At 46.1% G+C, this 19,286-nt stretch overlaps 1 protein-coding gene across 2 annotated transcripts in view; it reads right to left on the bottom strand.

Moving 5' to 3' along the window:
- CCDC32 (coiled-coil domain containing 32) overlaps positions 1–19,286 on the bottom strand; it is a 32,149-nt gene that overhangs the window by 5,778 nt on the left and 7,085 nt on the right. Inside the window, exons 3-4 of one of the 2 annotated variants that reach the window (XM_079700868.1) lie at positions 18,369–18,525; positions 14,373–15,296 (exon numbers count right to left, since the gene is read on the bottom strand). In XM_079700868.1, the coding sequence (XP_079556994.1) occupies positions 15,158–15,296; positions 18,369–18,525 (296 nt within the window). In that variant the 3' untranslated portion in view covers positions 14,373–15,157. Of the gene's footprint in view, positions 1–14,372; positions 15,297–18,368; positions 18,526–19,286 lie in introns of those variants that run through there. The other variant, XM_079700869.1, reaches the window with a different exon arrangement.

The raw sequence follows: 19,286 nt of genomic DNA, 5'->3' as shown, positions 1-19,286 counted from the left end.
GGGAAAGTGGCAGAGGTCTTTTTTACTCTATATCCTTTTATATCTTTTGACCTTAGTACCATGTGTATGCATTATTTAGTCAAAAAATAAAATAGATTTAAACACAACATAAAAAAATAAATCATTGCTGTTTTAGGATAATTATATAGTCACCAAAATGACTCAGAAATTAAATAACGAATGTTAGTGTTAATGACACATTGACAAGGTCAGGGAAAGTATTGTCTGAGTCCAGGAAATACCTTCCCCTATCTCTCCCTTTAAAGGTAGACTAGTATTGATACTTTAAGTTAATGGAACTCAACTTTGTTTTAAAAATTTACTCAAAATACAGCTTATTTACATGCCTTCATCAGATAGGGACCTCTGCTCTGATTTCACAGAGTCCACCATATCTGCTCTTCAAGATTGCCTTTTCTTTTTTTTTTTTTAACTGCAGCTTCTGAAACATGAAGATTTTAGTAATTATATGAGCAACAGATATGAACACATATTTTACACAAGATAAAATACAAATAGTAAACCTAAGCATGGAAAATATTCCATCTCAACAGTCAAAGGAATTCAAACTAAAACAAAGAAATATCGTATTCAATAAGCAATTTATTCAAAGGTTACCCCCAGTGGAAAGGTGGGTCTGGTGATATCTGTATACATTGATATCACTGGCTAAAATATAAATCAGCTGAGCCCTTTTACAAAATGTATGTCAATTCCTGCAGCCATAAAAATATTAATATCTTTTGACCTGGTAATCCCGCTCCTTGGAATTTGTCCTGAGGAAATTTTTCCAAGGAAGACAAAAATCTCAGTGTAGAAAGATCTTCATTTCAACTCTATTCATCAAAGTGAAAAAGTGATGGGCTAGAAAGAGCATTGGCTTGGACATCAGGTGTCTGGGGTTTGAGGGCTTGATTTGGGGATGGGCCACTTGATATCTGTGTGGTCTTGGATAAATGACCTGAGTCTGCATCTACCAGGGTGGAAGGAGGGAAATCAGGCTGGGAAAGTTGGGTGGAACCAGATTATGGAGGATCTTGACTGCTAAGCCAAGGTCTCCAGGCTCTATGCAGTCAGCAAGAGAAAACATTGCAAGTATTTGATCAGAGCTCTGAATCAGAAAAATTACCCCAACAATGGCATATAAGGTGAACGGAAAGAGCAAGAAGGTGGAGGCGGGGAAGCCACTTAGAAGTCTTCTGCAGTAGTCTCTATGAGAGGTAACAACTAATTAAATGAAACAGCCTAAATTGTGTGATTATCTTGTGGGTGATGAGCCATTATCATAAATCTCCAGCCTCCCCGTAGAACCTGGTTAACAGTCTGCACTGAGCAGAAATATTTCATAATAACACCTTATACTTCTAAAAACCTTTACAGTTAAAAAAAGTGCTTCCATGTGTATTATCTCATTTGATCTTCTAGGGTGTTTACAAGTTAATATTTGTAAAGTTTTCCCATGTATTGGACCCAGGTCTATGGGTTTATAACTTCCAGGGTCCACCCCTCCTCTCCACCTTCCCTCAGCTTCCTTTTTTTTTTTTTTTTTTTTTTGTGGTACGCGGGCCTCTCACTGTTGTGGCCTCTCCCGTTGCGGAGCACAGGCTCCAGATGCACAGCCTCAGTGGCCATGGCTCACGGGCCCAGCCGCTCCGCGGCATGTGGGATCCTCCTGGATCGGGGCACGAACCCGTGTCCCCCGCATCGGCAGGCAGACCCTCAACCACTGCGCCACCAGAGATAGCCCAGCTTCCTTTTTTTTTGGTTCAGTATTCAGGCACTCCATAGTTCTTTATTTCATTTTACTGCAAAAAAAAAAAAAAGTGCTGAACAATGCACCAGCCTCCTCACTTAAGTTCCTCCGAAGGGAGGTAAGTCACCAGTGTGCTGGATTTGAGTGCATTTGGTTTATTTAATCATTTGTTGTCTTTCTCTGATTGCATTGGCATATCACATGTTCCACCATATGCTGTCCCCCGATGCTCTGCACACACAAGTGACAGCCCACGAGGGGGCCTAACCTTCCCTCCTCTCCTTCCAGTTCCAACCCTTCCCCCATCCCAGGGAGGGGCATCTCCCACTGGAGGCCCCAAAAGGGAGCCTAAGTCAGACAGACCCAGTCCACGAAAAGTGGGTCTAGCGATCACCCAGGAAATCTGGGGCCCGGGCCTGCACTGTGACGGAGACTTCCTAACTCCGCGCTTCTCTGGCTTGCAGAGGCGCTAATGAGCAGGGCTGAGCAGTAATTAAGTCTGTGCTCAGCTCCACATCACGCAGCACAGCTGCAGCCAGCCAGGAGGAGGGAGAGGGAGGAAGACGGGAAGGAGGCCCCCAACCCTCTCTTCCCACTCCGAGCCCGAGCCCGCTCTCCAGGGCTCTATTTAGAGTGCAGCAAGAGGAATCCATAAAGCCACAGGATGAGGGAACACCTATAGGAGACAGCTGCTCAGGGCTGGGGGAAAGCACCCAGATGCCAGCCAGGTGTTGCTGCTCCAGCCTATGGGCCGCCAATGGGCCAAGCTGTAGTTTTGTCAGAGGTGAAGATTACCCTGTCCTGCAACCAGCCTGGCACTACAGGACCTGCAGCAGGATGGGGCTGAGGTCTGGCAGGAAAGGAGAGGCATGACACCTACTACCCACTACTCATTGCCATGCAGGTATGCCATTGTCTCTGGGGAGTCTGGGACGTTCTTCAGCTCACACCCCAGACCAAGGGTCCGCTCTGGGTGAGGACCAACATCAATATGAATTACCCAGTGAGCAATCCTCTGGAAATCCACAAATCTATAGGACCCAGTCCATGCCCTTCAGTGGGAAGGCAGACGTGAAAACAGAGACATGCCTTTTATTTTGAGTGTCTTTGGACTTTTGCATTTTCTATTTCTATTTTTGAAAGGATCATTTGGCATTTTTTAATGTTAGCATATTTTCCTTGGAGCAATAAAGGCGTTTGCAGTATGGAAAAAGTGACATTTGATCTGAAGGCGTCTGGAGGGGATCTTTGAGTGTGGGGAACTGACCTTTTGTAACCACCCACCCAGCGCACAGGCTGCAAAGTGTGAACTGAGCCTCCAGAAATGATGTCTGGTGCCCTCCACAGGTCAAGTCACAATAGGAGCCTTGGTGACAGCCGTGGGAGCGTGTGTGTGCCTGTGCTCCCGTGCCTCTCTCCTGCGGTTTCTCTAGATGGCTGTGGCTACCCTTCTGTCCTTCCTCTCACTTTGTCGTCAGCTGTCCCAGTTCTCCGTCTCTCTCTCTCTCCTTTCAGCCCAGCCCAGAAGCCCAAGAGCTGGGACAGAGGGAAGCAGTTGTTGCTGTTTCTCCCCAGCTCCCGCTCAAACCTGACACCCACAGAAAGGTCAGGCCCACGTGGTTCAGCACATCTCGGCCTGGCCCGCCCTGGCTGTTACCATGACGACTGCTGGTCTGGAAATGTCCTTAGCCACCTCTACTCAGCATGTTGGGTGGCTGTCCCAGGCTCCATTCTCAGAAAAGCCATTCCTGCCTGGCATTCCAGAGTTATAGGGCTTCTGAGAACATGGACGGACAGACAGAGCCACAGAAAAACAGACCAAGTCAGAGGCGCACACACAGACTGAGACAAAGAGAAACAAGCAGACTTAGGGACCCAGAGACTATGAAGATGCTAGAGAGATGGTGACAGAGCCTTGGCAACGCAGGACAGAGGGATAAATAAAGCAAAACAGAGTCGGAGATGGAAATAAGAAAAAGAGACAAAGAGAGGCGCAGAGGACCATGATGACCTAAGGAGAGAGAACCCCAGACTAAAAGGATAAAGGAGAGGGCCCGAGGGAGGGAGGGAAGAGGAAGAGGGCAGAGGTGTGAGAGAAATCGGCTTCCACACCCCCTCACTCCCATCCCAGTAAATTACCTTGTTATGGACAGGGCTTGGATCCAATATTTCTCTTTGTCTCGTCCTCTCTGAGGTCTCAGGTGGGGTCTGAGATGATTTGCTGGCCAGGCTTTTCCTCTGGCTGGATAACATTCGCTGTCTTAGAAGAGGGATCTTGTCCTAAGCTAATAATGGTAAACTTGAACTCCACTCCACTCCACCCCAGCACACACACACACACACACACACACACACAAACAAACACACACACCCCTCTCCTTACCCTAGGGAGGCCCTTGGTTCCATCTCACCCCAAATTCATCATAAATACCTATTCTCAGCCTTAACTTATCCCAAGTAGTAAAATGGGTATCAGAACAACTGAATAGGGATGATAAGAAATGAGGCAAAATTAGGGAGTAATGAATGTGAACATCAGAGATGATGAAGCCCCAGGAGGTAACTAACATGAAAGAGGAGAGAAGAGATGGGCTGGAAAGAGTTAGTACCAGACAGGAGTGGGGGGTAAGAGGGTGAGAGGAACCAGGGGAGGAGGAGAGAGACAGGTTCAGAGCTCTGATCAAGGCAGCCCAGAGAAGTTACAGGAGTGGTGGGCCAGCTTGGATCGGTCCTCCAGGTCTGGCCGGGAACCCTGCCTCCACCATTAGTGCTATGATCTCCCATCTTCGAAGTGTCTCCGAGACTTTGAGCGAGGTCTCTTGGGGTCTTTGGGTTCTTGGTCGTTCTTAGCCTTTTCCTTTTAAGAAATAGTGAGGAGGCTTCCCTGGTGGCGCAGTGGTTTAGAATCTGCCTGCCAGGGTTTGAGAGCCCGTCTGCCGATGCAGGGGACACGGGTTCGTGCCCCGGTCCGGGAAGATCCCACATGCTGCGGAGTGGCTAGGCCCGTGAGCCATGGCCGCTGAGCCTGCGCGTCTGGAGCCTGTGCTCCACAACGGGAAAGGCCACAACAGTGAGAGGCCCGTGTACGGCAAAAAAAAAAAAAAAAAAAAAAAAAGAATCTACCTGCCAGTGCAGGGCACACAGGTTCGATACCTGGTGTGGGAAGATCCCAAATGCCGCGGGGCAACTAAGCCTGTGAGCCACAGCTACTGAGCTTGCGCTCTAGAGCCCACGAGCCACAACTACGGAGCTTGCGTGCTGCAAGTACTGAAGCCCGTGTGCCTAGAGCCCGTGCTCCGCAACAAAGAGTAGCCCCCGCTCGCCACAACTAGAGAAAGTCCTCACACAGCAACGATGACCCAACACAGCCAAAAATAAACAAATAAAATAAATAGTGAGACCATTAGCACCATTAGCAGAGAGGAAACCTGGAGCCTATCCAGCCTTCGACCTGTCCTGACCTGGAGCACAGTGTAGAAGGGACAATGGAGCCAGTGTCCCTAATGTCACCAAGTTCCCAGCTCATGTGTGAATGGAGAACAGGTGCCAGCTTAGAGGTCCCAGCCCGGTGCCCTCAGCCCAGAGAGCCCAGTGAGGGAGCGGGGCCCAGAAGGGAGGCCTGAGTCCAAGAGAGGTGTGTGTGGACGTTCAGATAAGGCTGTGCTGAATTAGCCAACCTGGAGGGCACGCTGTACCACAGTGGCTGGAATGTGCAAATCAAAGGTACCACACTGCACCACACTGCCCTGGAAGGTGGGTCCGGGACTGGGCGGGAAAGGGGCTGTGGCCGATGTTGTTGGTGCCCCACATCCCTTCAGCCCCCTTTTGTGTCCAGCTGCAGCTGTGGTGGATGGTCCTGACACATCCTCTTCTCTGCCAGAGGCTCTTGTCAGTCTCTGCCAGGCAGCCTGGAAGTCACAGGAGCTTAGCTCTCCCAAAGGGCAAACCTTAACCAATGAGGGATGGCACTGGTGGAATTACTTCATCACTCAATGGGGAATTCTGATCTGCGATCTTTATGGCTCCTCAGAATGATCCCAGGAAGACTGAGCTATAAGTACCCACAGTGGACCCCTCAATGCAACTTCCTTGTCTCATTGCTCCCTTGTTCCTGTTCAGCCCCTAAAATGCCTGCATCCAAGTCCTTGTCTCATGATATGTATTCAGAGAGCATAAATAGCACAAGGGCTGTCTTTCTGTGACCTTCAGAGCCAGAGTGTGTCCCACAGAGCTGAGCTAAGATAAGCAGTGTTGGAGGGCTCTGCCCCTGACTGCTTTTTGGTAGGTGATCGGGTGTTTGTTGGAAGGGGTCATTATCATCTAGGGAAGGAAAAGAGCTCACCAGCTCTACCTCCCAGATGTTGAGGAGGCCAGGGCTGACTTATTAGCAGCAAGCCTACATAGGTCTCCAGCAGACAGCCATGGAGTGTCATAACTGGAGTGGACCTCAGGGGTTACCTGATCCAACTTTCTATGCAATTTGGGAATCCCCTTTACAACCTCTCTGACACCTGCTTAAACACCTCTAGTGACAGGGAACTCACTACCCTTTACAAGACAGTCCTGTCCATTCTTGGACAGCTAGTAGAAAGTTCTCCTTATACCAAATGGTAATTGGTCTCCTTGAGACTTCCCTGCCCTAGACCTAGTTTGTCCTTTGTACTTCAATGTCTCACCTGTCTATCCAAGACTGCTCCAAATATTCTAAAAGTCAACCGTGTCTACTACATCTTCTCTTCTCTAGGCCAAAAAATCTTATTGCCTTGACGATTCTTCAAATGACTGAATCTTCTGAACCTCCTCACCCTGGACCCCTCCTCCAGGGAGCACTATGGTTTATCAACATTACCCTTTCAATGTGGTGCCCAGATGATGCCTCAGAGTAGTATGACCAGTGCAGAATGTATTTTTCACTACTATGGCCCTAAGTACATTCCCACTATTAATTTCTAGAATTGTAACTTTTTTGGCAGGTTCACAACACTGAACTGTACTCAGCTGAACTGTGAAGACAATCAATGTCTGTGCTTTTGGCTTCTCAGCATCCCTTTTGCTTTTTTTCAGGTAACAGTAACTCTCCCCCATTTCCCATTCTCAAATGGGTCTGGTGGGATTGCCAACCCCAAAGCCCTGTACCCCTTGGCCTAGGTTTGGACCCATGACCTAGGCTCAGCCACTAACAGAGTATCCTTAACCCCGGTCACAGTAATTGTTTCAATGAGGAGCATGTGACCCAAGCCAGGCCAGTCAGATTCCTTCCCTGGGGTTTATTATATGGAGCTGGAAGGGAGACCTCTACCTTTGGATGTGCTCAACTGGGATGATGTGCAGAACTCTCTGTGCTATACCAACACACAAATCAGAGTTAATAGTGAAAGAGGGCTTCCCTGGTGGCGCAGTGGTTGAGAGTCCACCTGCCGATGCAGAGGACACGGGTTTGTGCCCCGGTCCGGGAGGATCCCACATGCCGCGGAGCGGCTGGGCCCATGAGCCACGGCCGCTGAGCCTGCGCGTCCGGAGCCTGTGTGCTCCGCAATGGGAGAGGCCACAAGAGTGAGAGGCCTGCGTACCGCACACAAAAAAAAAAAAAAATAGTGAAAGAAAGATGAGACTGAAGATACTGTTTGAGTCCTTGGATCTAGCCGGTCTTGAGGCCAGCTCCACTTCTGTCCTTCCCAGTCAGTGTCCCTTTATGGCTTGATCTAGGTTGAGTCTACTTTCTGTCACTAGAACAAAGTAGCTAATTCGCAGTTCTTTGTCTTCTAATGTGTAGTTAATTTTTTTGATCCTAGATAAAGATCATCACATTTATTCCTAGTAGGTTTCATATTTTGTCTCATCATTCCAGTCTATAGAAAAATTTTAGAGTTCTGATTCTGTGATTCAATTACCTATCCCTCTCACTTTTGATAAGGATGCCTCCTATGCACTCATGCAAATCATTGATAAAAATGTTGAGCTAGGCAGAGTAAAAAGAAAAAACCAACATCATGTCAATTTATCCAACAACTGAGTGTAATTTTCAGATGGTTGTTCAAACAACCATGAATCTACTCAACTGTACTCTTATCCAGCCCTGACCGTCCATCCTGTCTCCGAGATCTCGTTACTTGATCAGGCACCACGCCAAAGACCATGCTGCACCTCGGCATTCTGCCGAGCTACCACTTGATGATGTCATCCAAAAAGGACATAAGATTAAAAAACCAAAACTGGTCCTAGGCTTTAAAATGCTCAGAAACTCTCAGTAACCCATCTCCCTTATGTGCACACATGCACACACATAGACACAATCCCTCCCCCACCTCTGCCTCTGCCTCCTCCTGCCTTACTTGTCTGCAAAAGAACCAATTTCTTTTTTTTAAGTGGATTAGGTCAGCATGAAGCGAAAAGAGAGTCAGTCCGTTTGGGAAGAGGCAACCTTTACTTCAGAACGATCTGTGACAGGTAGCACGTGGGAAATGGAGGTGGGGGGAAGGGAAGCAGATGAGTATCTCTTAGCCACTCTTAGACTCATGGGGGCAGCACAGGGACAACTTTAGTAAAGCCTGGCTCTGGAGGGTGGGGAAATCAAGGAGCAGAGGCCCACTGTTGCTCCAAGTCTGGCCTGTTCGAGGCAGTACAATGCAGCGACAGAGAGCACAGGCTCTGAAGAGAGCTAGGCCCCGGTTCTCAGTCCTGGGACTATCACTTGCTAACCACCCACCACTACCTTGTGCCATACCCGGGTGCCATGCTTCACTCTTCCCACTCTCTCACGCTTCGTTCCACTCGGTTACCAAGTTCCCCTGGTTCTTCCCCCTAAATGCTTCTCACATCCACTTCTCTCTCGCCTCATTGCCGCATCCTGGTTCATGTAACCGTCATCTCTTCAAATATTTCTTCTGCCACTTTCTCTCTCTCTTCTTCTGGGACTCAACTTATATGTATATTAGACTGTTTGATGTTGTCTCACAGCTCTTGGAAGCTTGGCTTTGTTCTTTCTTCCCCCACCCCACTCTTTTCTCTCCTTGTGTTTCAGTTTGGATAATTCCTATTAACCTTTCTTAAGTTCACGGATTCTTTCCTCAGCTGTGCCTACCTCTTGAAAAGCCCATTGAAGGAATTCATCTTTGATATCATGTGTTTTTTATTTCTAGCGTTTCCATTTGGCTTTCATACAGTTTCCATGTTTCTGCCAAAATCCCCCATTCGTTCATGCAAGTTGCCCACCTCTTTCCAATAGACCCTTTAACATACTAAGTCATTTTTATTTTAAAGTCCCTGTCCGACGGTTCCAACATCTGTGTCATCTGTGAGTCTGGTTCTGTTGACTTCTTTACCTTTTGACAGTGGATTGGGTTTTTTTCTTTGTGGGCTTTTTGTATGTTCTGTAAATTTTTATTGAGTGCCTATCATGTGTAGAACAGCAGAGACTGAGGTAAATGGTATTTATGCCTGGAAATGAGCATGCACCTTCTGTCAGCCTGTTGGCGTAGGGGGAGGGGGGAGGGCGGGAGTCCATCTATTGATAATTAGGAGTCAGGCAGGGTTTGAATTTTGTTGTTGCTGTCATTATCTCAGTGCATCACAGATTTAAATTCATCTAGTTGTGGGCTGCTGAGCGTGGAGACTGGGTGTCAGAGGGTTTTTCTGTGTTCCTGCTCCACGCTCCCCTTTTCAGCCATCCCAGCATGCCTGCCCCTCCACCCAGAGGAGACTGCCTTCCCTTGCTATTTGGTGCTAGTTTGGGGGCGGGGTCTCTGACATCCTGGTTCGGCTTCAGTCTTAGGCAGGTCCTCTGTGAGTTTCAGGAATGGGGCTTTCTCGTATTTCTGCTTCTGCTCCCAATAACAGCCAAACTCTGTCTCCTACCTGCGGTTGGTTTTGGGTGGCCAAATTTTCTTGTCCTCTCCCCCAGCAGAGCAGACCTTTGCTTGAATTTTCAGCCCAAGACAGTTTCCCGCTTCTCCCCTTGGGGTAGAGGGCTTTTGCTTGTTCTCCCCCCCAGAAGCAATGGGTTTTCAAGTGCTCGAGAATGACAAGAAAGCTTTTACCCCTCACCCAGAAGCAGATGAGTTTTTTTTTTTTCCTTGTGGTACGCGGGCCTCTCACTGCTGTGGCCTCTCCCGTCGCGGAGCACAGGCTCCGGACGCGCAGGCTCAGCGGCCATGGCTCACGGGCCCAGCCGCTCCGCGGCATGTGGGATCTTCCCGAACCGGGGCATGAACCCGTGTCCCCTGCAACGGCAGGCGGACTCCCAACCACCGCGCCACCAGGGAAACCCGCAGCTGAGTCTTGCTTTTATTCCTCCCCCTGAAGTAAGACTCTGTTGCCCCTCCCTCGGTGGCTTAAGGCTGTTGCTTACTGGAGAAAAGGATTGTGGAAGCAGCCGAGGCGTTTTGCCTTCCCCCAGCAGCTGCCTTAATCAACTACTTGCTTGTACCACCAAGGAGGGACGCTCTCTCCCATTTCCTGCCCTGCTCCCACTTTTTCTCATGAACTTCAGGGGAGACCTGTGGAAGAAAGTTTGCCTGTGAGTAGAAACCCCCTGTGTCTGGAATGGTCTCTAGCTACTCTAAACTGACACGCTAGCCCATGTGTAGCCTTTAAACGTTTGTTAAAATTTTTGTCGGTTTTGTCTTACCTGCTTGTATGACAGCTCCCCCGTTTCCCGTGCTCTGCTCAACTTGAAACTGTTCATGTGTATCTCTCTCCTTGAAGAGGCTTTACTTGGTTGCCTTGTGACCTCAGCTTTCTGAGGGCTCAGGAAACGCTATGATTTTGTAGATTATCTGGCTATTTCTCATGGTTAAGGTGGGAGTGATGTTTTCTTGCAGCGTTTTTCATCCTCAGTAGAAATACAAGTCCTCGAGTCACTGTCACCTCTTTCTTAGGCAACTGCAAACACCTCACAGCTGGTGCCTGCGCCCAACTTTGCTCCTCTCCGTACTGCAACCAGCATAAGTATTAAAAATTCTGTGACCATCAGAAACTATAAGGGCCTGCAAATAAAATACTTCAAACTAGCTACATAAAAACTGAAACCTAGGTTATGGTGTACCAGTTATCTATTGCTGAGTGGCAAACCAACCCAAAACGTAGTGGCTTAAACCATGACATTTTTTCTGTTTATGAATCTACAGGGCTTGCAGGGACAGCTTGTCTCTGTTCCACTTGGTGTCAGCTGGGGTGGTTTGAAGGCTGGGGGCTGAAATCATTTGAATCACTTATATGTCTGATGCCTGGGGTGGGAAAGACTCAAACAGCTGGGGACTAAACTGCGGGAGCCCCTCTAGCTCTCGGTGGGGTCTCTCTAGTATGGAGGCTTCAAGGTAGCCAGACTTCCTACATGTTGGCTCAGAACTACTAAAGAACATATTGAGAAAGAGAGAGATCCCAGGTGGAATGTTTTTATGACCTAGCCTCTGAAGTCATATTATTCATGCTGTACTCTATTAGCAAGGCAGTTACGTAGGTCTACCTAGGTTCCAGGGGAGGGAATATTGACCCAACATCTCAGTGGAAGAGTGTCCACACCACACTGTAAGTTGAAAGTGTGGGATGTGATATATTGATATGGCCATCTTTGGAAAATACAATCTGCCATACATGATTCTATTTGTTCTGTAATAGTGAAAAAATAACTTCAAAGAAATCAAGCCAGAAAATAAAAACAAAGGAAAACCACAAGCCAGCTGATTGCATTATTTCATGTAGACAGATCATTGCCAAGTGTGAATTTGTGCTCCCCTCATCAATTTAAACATGTCAAACCCATGGCAGCCATAACCATCTTTCTAGATGCAGTTCTGGTCCTGTCACTGCCCCTCTTAAAATGAACCTTTAGCTCCCTGTTGCTCCCCAAATAAATTCCAAGCTCCTTAACATGGCTTATAAAGCCCTTCACACCTGGCCTTGTTTATTGATTTCTAACCTCACCTTCTGATGCTTCCTCCTTTGTCCTTTATGCTCCAGCTACACTGAACTATTTTCCAGTATCCAAACTTTATTTTGCCTTCAGGCTGTTGTACTTGCTATTTTCCTCTTCTGGGACTTTTCTCTGCCCCCATGCTCTTATCCCTCTATTCTCTCCAACTGCTACTCATTTTTCTGGACTTAGCTTCCCTAACTCGGTCTCTCTCCTACCTCCCACCCAGCTAGCCTAGGGCTCTCATATCTCCTTCCCATATGCTCTCAAAGCACTGTGTGCCTGTGCTAGGGCTCTACAGAATCAGAGACTACAGCGCCAGTTTACTAGGCCATATCTGCCCCTCCATCAACCCACGTGGGAAGAAACGGTTTTATTTTATTCACCACCATGCACAGTGCCTGAAGCATGGCAGGGGCTCAACAAACATTGGTTAGATGAATGAACCTGTGCCTTAAATAGACCACTGGGTTCGAGTAGACAGCCCTCCCACAAGCCTAAGATTGAGATGACAGTGCCCTGTCTTGAATCTTATAACTGAAGTAGGGCCAAAGCTGATTGGGATAGTTTGGAATTTTCAGTAAAATATCAGCTGTCTTATGTGGCTGGAGCTGTTCCCAGCATTGGGGGACTCATTCCAAGGCAGGGCCAGGGAGTGGCTCCAGGGCATCTTCCCTCTTCCAGCAATAGTCCTGGTGGGCAGGCCTGCCTGAGAGGGACACACCTCGGCAACGGCTGGTAGGACGTTTGTTTACTTGCTGTGCCTACATCCAGAGCCTATTTCTGGAGCAGGTACTGGATGCAAGCCTGTGCCATTCCAGCACTGATCTTGCCAAGCCCTGTGCCAGGAGAGAACAGCGGCAGTCACTTACCTTATCTCCCTCGCTCCAACCAGCCTTCTCTGGATATACCTAGTTATTACTGTTTTGCCCTGTTGGGAATTGCCCTTCTCTGGCTCTAAGGTTTAGCAGTAAATATTGCTCCATGTGCTCTTTCTGTCTGTTTCATTAAGGACATGAGGAAGGAAGAAAGTTAGGGGTGATAAGAAAGGCTCTCTCGGTGGGAGGGAGGGAGACGCAAGAGGGAAGAGATATGGGAACATATGTATATGTATAACTGATTCACTTTGTTATAAAGCAGAAACTAACACACTATTGTAAAGCAATTATACTCCAATAAAGATACAAAAAAAAAAAAAGAAAGGCTCTCTCAACTCATAAATTTTACTGATTTGAGGAAGTCTTAACTGGAGCTCCTTGGGGGTTTCCAGGATCAAAGGAAACAGATCAGCATTTTTGGCCAATACAATTTTTCCTATGGTTAGTCCAATTTCTGAAAGGGAACTGGAATACAAAGAGGTCATTTGACTTATTTATGATCCCACAGTAAGCCACAGTACGGATAAAGATAGCACCCAAGACTCTTGGTTTCAAATTTAGTACTACATCAATCGCCTAAGTTAAATTTATATTAAAAAGTTAGCTTTGGGAACTAATATCAAATTTGTTTTTGGTAAACAGAGTTTCACCTTTTTTTAGAGCCATCATTTAAGCTGTCACCTGTAAACCAATTAAGAAACCATAGTTACATCCCATTAGACTCCCTTCTGTTGAAGCCTGTCTCTGTAGAGGAGTGAAGTGAGAAGGCAGCGGAGATCTGGGGCCTTCCCCCCCCGCCCCGCCCCGCCCCACCCCACCCCGGGTTTTCACTCTGGGCTAAACATCTTTCAGTCCTACAATTCCTTTTCAGTTCCTCTGAATCAACTCCCCACCTTTTCATATTAAGATTTCTGTTTCTTAGGTCGAAAATGGGAGGTAGGGAAAAGGCAAAGTTGGAATCCTGCCTGAATAACAGAAACGCTGTTTTCTGGTACAGAAACATTCTCTAACCATCAATGATCAGCTGCTCTTTTGGAGAGTATTTTCAGACCTTACTGCTTTTTTTCTTAAATTGTTGTTACTGAGGAAGAATAATTTTGTTTATCATGCAGGGAGAAGGAAGATCTTAGGTGTTTTTTTTGTTTGTTTTTGTTTTTTGTTTTTTTTTTCCTTTGTAAACCTATCCATCCATCTGAAAGCCATCAGATGGCTCTGTAGGAAGAGTGAGGTTTGGCACCTGAACCCCAGGCAGAATCCCTTGCAAGCTTAGTCCAGGGCTGGATGACTGTCAGTGTCTGGGGAACAGAGGGTCACTCTCTCTGTCAAAGGCATCCTACTAATAAAAAGCAGTAAGAATAAAGCTAACACCAGTAGTCAATGGCAAAACAGAAAGGAAAACCCATCTGGAAATTAGGACAAAAATATTTATATAATTAAGCAAGTATATAGAATCACCTGGTTGGTTCCCATCCTTTTGGACAAGGCAAAATTTCTCAATCTACTTGATTTAGAAATGAGCAAATGTTCTCTGAAGGTTTTTATGGCCACCTGCTCACCATTAGGGATTTGGAACCCATTACCCAGAAAGACGCTCCACTGGAGCCATGACCTCAGAATCCTACCCTCAGGGCACCGAGGTTTGGCTTGTCAGAGGGCACATGTTAAAAACAGGAATCTGGCAAAGGTTACCAGCTCTCCTGCGTTGACGTGCATTTGTCTTTACCTCCTCACTGCCTGGGAGTGCCTCTCTGGGAGGAATCAGGTTAATAGCACCACACACAGCTAGTCTGATGAGAAAAGTTTTATGTGGACAATACCAACTGAACAAGAACACCATAAACAAGGTAGGAAGCATAGGCTTAGCCAGTAAAGCTGCCACAAGGAGCAGGTGTGGAATTATTCAGGAGTGGTTTCAAATACCAATACCATAAACACAAATCTAATTTGGAACCTGGCTCTTTTTAAGTGCCAGAGGAAGTCAGGGGAGAAACCATGCATGAAATTAAAAAGATACATGTATACACAGAAACACCTATATTTTCACACTTCCTTCGTTCATTTTCCCCACAAGAAACAAATCAGACGAAGGAAAAACCCAGCATCTTTTTCCTAAAGTCCCTATATTTATTATGGACTTGTTAGAGAAGCCTCAGATGGGTCTTGGATTCAAGGAAGCAGACTTCACTCTCTTCCCTGACAATTTACCAAGGGAACGCTTGGAACACAGGCGGGAACATCCAGAAGAGGAGAGAAAAAATATGGCTCACTTAACTTATACATTATACACAAGGGTATCAGTTTCTCCAAATACTTTCACACTTGGTCCTTCACTAGGTTCTTAGCAGACTTCTCACCTGCAGCAACAGAGCTCGGACAAGCTGTCAGACAGAGAGGAAGGCGGTATTTTGATGCAGCACACACTGGGTCAGTCACTTTACCCAAGACAGTCACACATGCCAGCCCCCAGCAAGTCCTCAGGGGCCCGCAGCTGCTTGCTTGGTGGAGTGGAAGGCTGGGCTTTTTCCCTCCCTAGATTTCTCCTTGCTGCTGCCGCTGCTGAGCTCTCTGCTGCTCCCTCCAGACCCAAGACAGCTGCTGGGCCTGTGTGTGTGTAATTTATTGTTCCACTGCTGCTGGCTCGTCCCCGGGTGCTGGCTTCTCAACCTGCGACTCTGGAGGAATCAAATACTGGACCTCCTCCGAACTGATGGCTACTTTATCTGGCTGGAGCCACCTCTTGAAATGTTCCAAGGTGCTAGGAAAGAGCAGGAGAAAAGGGTGGCTGCATCAGACCTCACTGATTAATTACTTAATGATTATCTCAGTTACTCAAAGACTGCCTTCCCGCCCACCACCAATTTCTTCCTATAATTGTTTTTCACTGCTAACATGGGGAGCACAGATACTCCTCTGACAGCTGTGCATCCTGGCAGCCCGTGGCATAATTTACCCCCTAGTGGGCACTTGCGCGACAAGCAGCACCAGGCCGTCTTCAAATGCAGTCTCTGAAGGCTTGATGAGAGCAGCTAAAGAGCCTATGCCTAAGTCCCGTCTTTTTTTCCTCAAAACTGGAGAGAAGAGAAATTGTCAAGGGGAGAAAACATTCAAATAAATACCAAATTATTAGTGAGGCAGAAACCTGAGCATCTTGAAATCTCTTATACCTGAGGTAGTCTGAGGCTCAATTATACTTATAGCACTTAGTTGTACTAAGCACGATTTTTCGTGTGTTTTTGTTTGTTCTTTCTACAGCAAGATGCCAAGGTGGAAACATCTGAGTAGCAATGTCCCCCACAAAGGAATGGCCACTATGCCAGGGGGCTCTTTTTTGTTTGGATCTGTGGGGAGGGGGAATGTCCCCCTCCCACCTTCCTTGAGTACCCAGGATCCTCCACTCTAAAAGCTATTAGACATTCACGGTAAACTGCAAATGACTAGGAATAATATAAACCTCATTCTGTGCTCTTCAATAGCAAAAAATCATAAGCCAAGAAATAAGGCCATAACCAGCAGATTTTAGACACCTAAAATGAGGGAACCATGTTGTGGACAGTAGGATTTCCCAGCCCATTGCTCCCTTGCCAAAAGCATGCCATGAGGAGGGTCACATCTGGCCTTCACATACATGAAGAACCACACAATTCCACTACAAAATGGCCTGTGTTTAAAACATATACTTTGAAGTTTGAAACCAAATGCACATCTACTGTTTCCTGGCGCTTGTTCTGAACACTGACAGAAAGAAGCATTCCCACAGATGTAGGCGCAGGGCAACAGGTGCCCACAGCTCAACAGGTGCCCATAGCTCAGGGGACTAAGGTGCTATGTGGGTATTTAATCTTCATCTACCATACTTTTCATAAAATTGTTTCAATTATTTCTATAAGGAAGGGAAAACCACGTTATTTTAGGTATTAATAAATACACAGAAACATGAACTTGAGTCTTGGTGCTGATCTGATTTCTGAGAAGAAGAATTCCTATTTGAGAATTATGCAGGAGAAAGTTGTCTTTTCTTCTCAGAACTGGAGAGGAAGGAAATATTCAAGAGGAGAGAATATAATACCAAATTATTAGTGGCTCAGAAATCTGTGCATCTTCATCTTTTGTATTTGGGGCCGTTTAAGGCTCAATTGGGAAAAGAAAAGAGTAAAATGTATATTATTTTCTGAACTCTCAGAGGGAAGTTGACCTGACCTTAGATGCCACACTGATTTCTGAAGGATCTGGGGGCACACTGATGCAATATTTGAGATAATGTAAGTGAAAATACTTTGCAAATTAAAAAATAAAATTTAACCATGAAGTTCTATTCACATACTGTCCATGATTTCAGCAGCAGTTATCTTCATCTGATACCATGGGACTCTCAAAATCAGTGTTAACGCTATGATGTAAACTTAGGTTAAGTCATATTCTCCTAAGACCTTGTGTTAAAATTCAGGTTTTTATTTCCCTCACTGATTTTCATTTTGAATAATTTCTTACTGAATTTTAAAATTCTGTTAGGAAGAATAATATTAAGAATAGCTAACACACAGTACTGACCCTGTGCCAGGCACTGTTCTAAGTGCTTTATACATAGTAACTCATTTAATGCTCATAACAACCTTATAAGGTAAGAGGTACTACTCCTGCTTTACAGAGCAGGAAGCTGAGGCACACACAGGTTACTCACCCAGAAACATACAACCAGGAAGTGGCAGAGCTCCTATCCCCGGTGTCAAGCACCATCCTGCTCTTTGTGGCAGAATGCCCTCTCCTCCTTTCTGCATCCAGCCCATCTGCAGATACTGTTCTCCTTTGGTACAAAACCAGACCCCAGAGGGAGCTCAATGGTCTTTCAGCTCCTAAAGCAGATGAGTCACTTCCACTCATCTGGCTCTTTTCTTATGCTGCCTCGCTTTGTTAGGTATGTCTACATATATATTTGTCAGCTCTCCCCACCTAGTTCTGAGGACCAAAAAAAGGCTCTAAAACATCCTTACATCTCCCCTCCATGCCTATGACATCAAGCACAGTGCCTTCACAGTAGATGCTTAAGAAATTCATTCATTTGGTCTACACAAATTTGAGTGTCTACTCAAATTTGACAGAAATATGACAGAAACTCTGTAAGGCAGTGGAGATTCATAGGTAAGAAGACTTGGTTCCAGTTGTTGATTGATTACTACTTTCTCAAGCACAGTGTGTACTTAAAAATGAAGACAATAGTTTATTCTCAACTCTGTTCAACCTGTGATCAAGATGTAGGTGGGGGCGCTTCCCTGGTGGCACAGTGGTTAAGAATCCACCTGCCAACGTAGGGGACACGGGTTCGAGCCCTGGTCTGGGAAGATCCCACATGCCGCGGAGCAACTAAGCCCATGAGCCATAATTACTGAGCCTGCGCTCTAGAGCATGCGAGCCACAACTACTGAGCCCGTGTGCCACAACTACCGAAGTCTGCATGCCTAGAGCCCATGCTCCGCAACAAGAGGAGCCACCGCAATGAGAAGTCCGTGCACGGCAACAAAGAGTAGCCCCTGCTCGCCACAACTAGAGAAAGCCCGCACGCAGCAACGAAAACCCAATGCAGCCAAAAAAAAAAAAAAAAAAGATGTAGGTGAGGAATTTGCTTTTTGGCAAAAATACTCATTCCCAAAAATCTGCCACTGGACTAAGCAAATAAAGCAACCTTACAAAGGATGATTTTAGCTCAGAAAAGCTGACGTTGATATCAACTTATATCTGGACTCAGATGTCACTCTCCCTGACTTCTTTAGAGGAAGAGAAATGCTTTCAGTGAAATAGACCATCACCTGGAGCTGGACCGAGAATCAATTACCTCTCATCAGAATCAAGTCCATCCACAAAGAATTCTGATGCTAACTTCTCCTGGAGGAACCGATCCCAGCATTCCTTCTTTGCTTGGGCCAGGGTTCGAAGCATGTCCTTGGAAGTCACTTCCTGATGTAAACCTTTGATTCTTCTCAGTTTCTTCTCTAAAGAGAGAGGAAGTTGAACTTAACAAGGAAAGTGAGTATGAAACAAAACTAATCTAAAATGCAAAATGCCGGACTTCCCTGGAGGTCCAGTGGTTGAGACTCTGTGCTTCCACTGCAGGGAGCACGGGTTCAATCCCTGGTTGGGGAACCAGGATTCCGCATGCCACACAGTGCGGCCAAACAAAACAAAACAAAACAAAACTGTAAAATGTCAACTTAAAAATTCTCTCACTGATGAGTACAAGCACACTCCGTGAAAAAGAGCTCATTGTTTTAAGGAGGACAAACGTACATTTCTCTTTTTCCATCCCAATGCCTTCTCTCTGCATTGTATCAAATAAGTGTTTAATTGTTTAACCCCAGAAAAGGGGTTTATAGGTTCTCATAAATAAATTGATGGCATGGTTTCTTTGAAATCACAGAAGCCCAGCAGGCATCTCTCTAAGAAATGCTTGTTTTCCCTGGCTTGACATGTGTATACTATTTTCTTCTTTCAACTCCTGAAAATAGTCTCTTGGAGGAGTAAATGGTTTTTTTGTTACAGTGTCATAAAGTGGTTTCCAAACCTCATGAGAAAGAATTAGATAAAATGAAGAGAGATTCGATGGTTCATTAGACACAAAAATTGACTTGATGAGAACTCAATAATAAGAGACCTTTAAGATCGCTATGTGTGATTAAGTTCTTGATTAAAGAAAAGGAATCTCCCAACATTTTTTTTGAAGGTTGTTCTGCTTGTGGCCTGGATGTTGGAGCCT

Source organism: Hyperoodon ampullatus (genome assembly GCF_949752795.1).
Source record: "Hyperoodon ampullatus genome assembly, chromosome: 3".
NCBI lineage: Eukaryota > Metazoa > Chordata > Mammalia > Artiodactyla > Ziphiidae > Hyperoodon > Hyperoodon ampullatus.
This window is presented reverse-complemented; position numbering and strand designations above follow the sequence as displayed.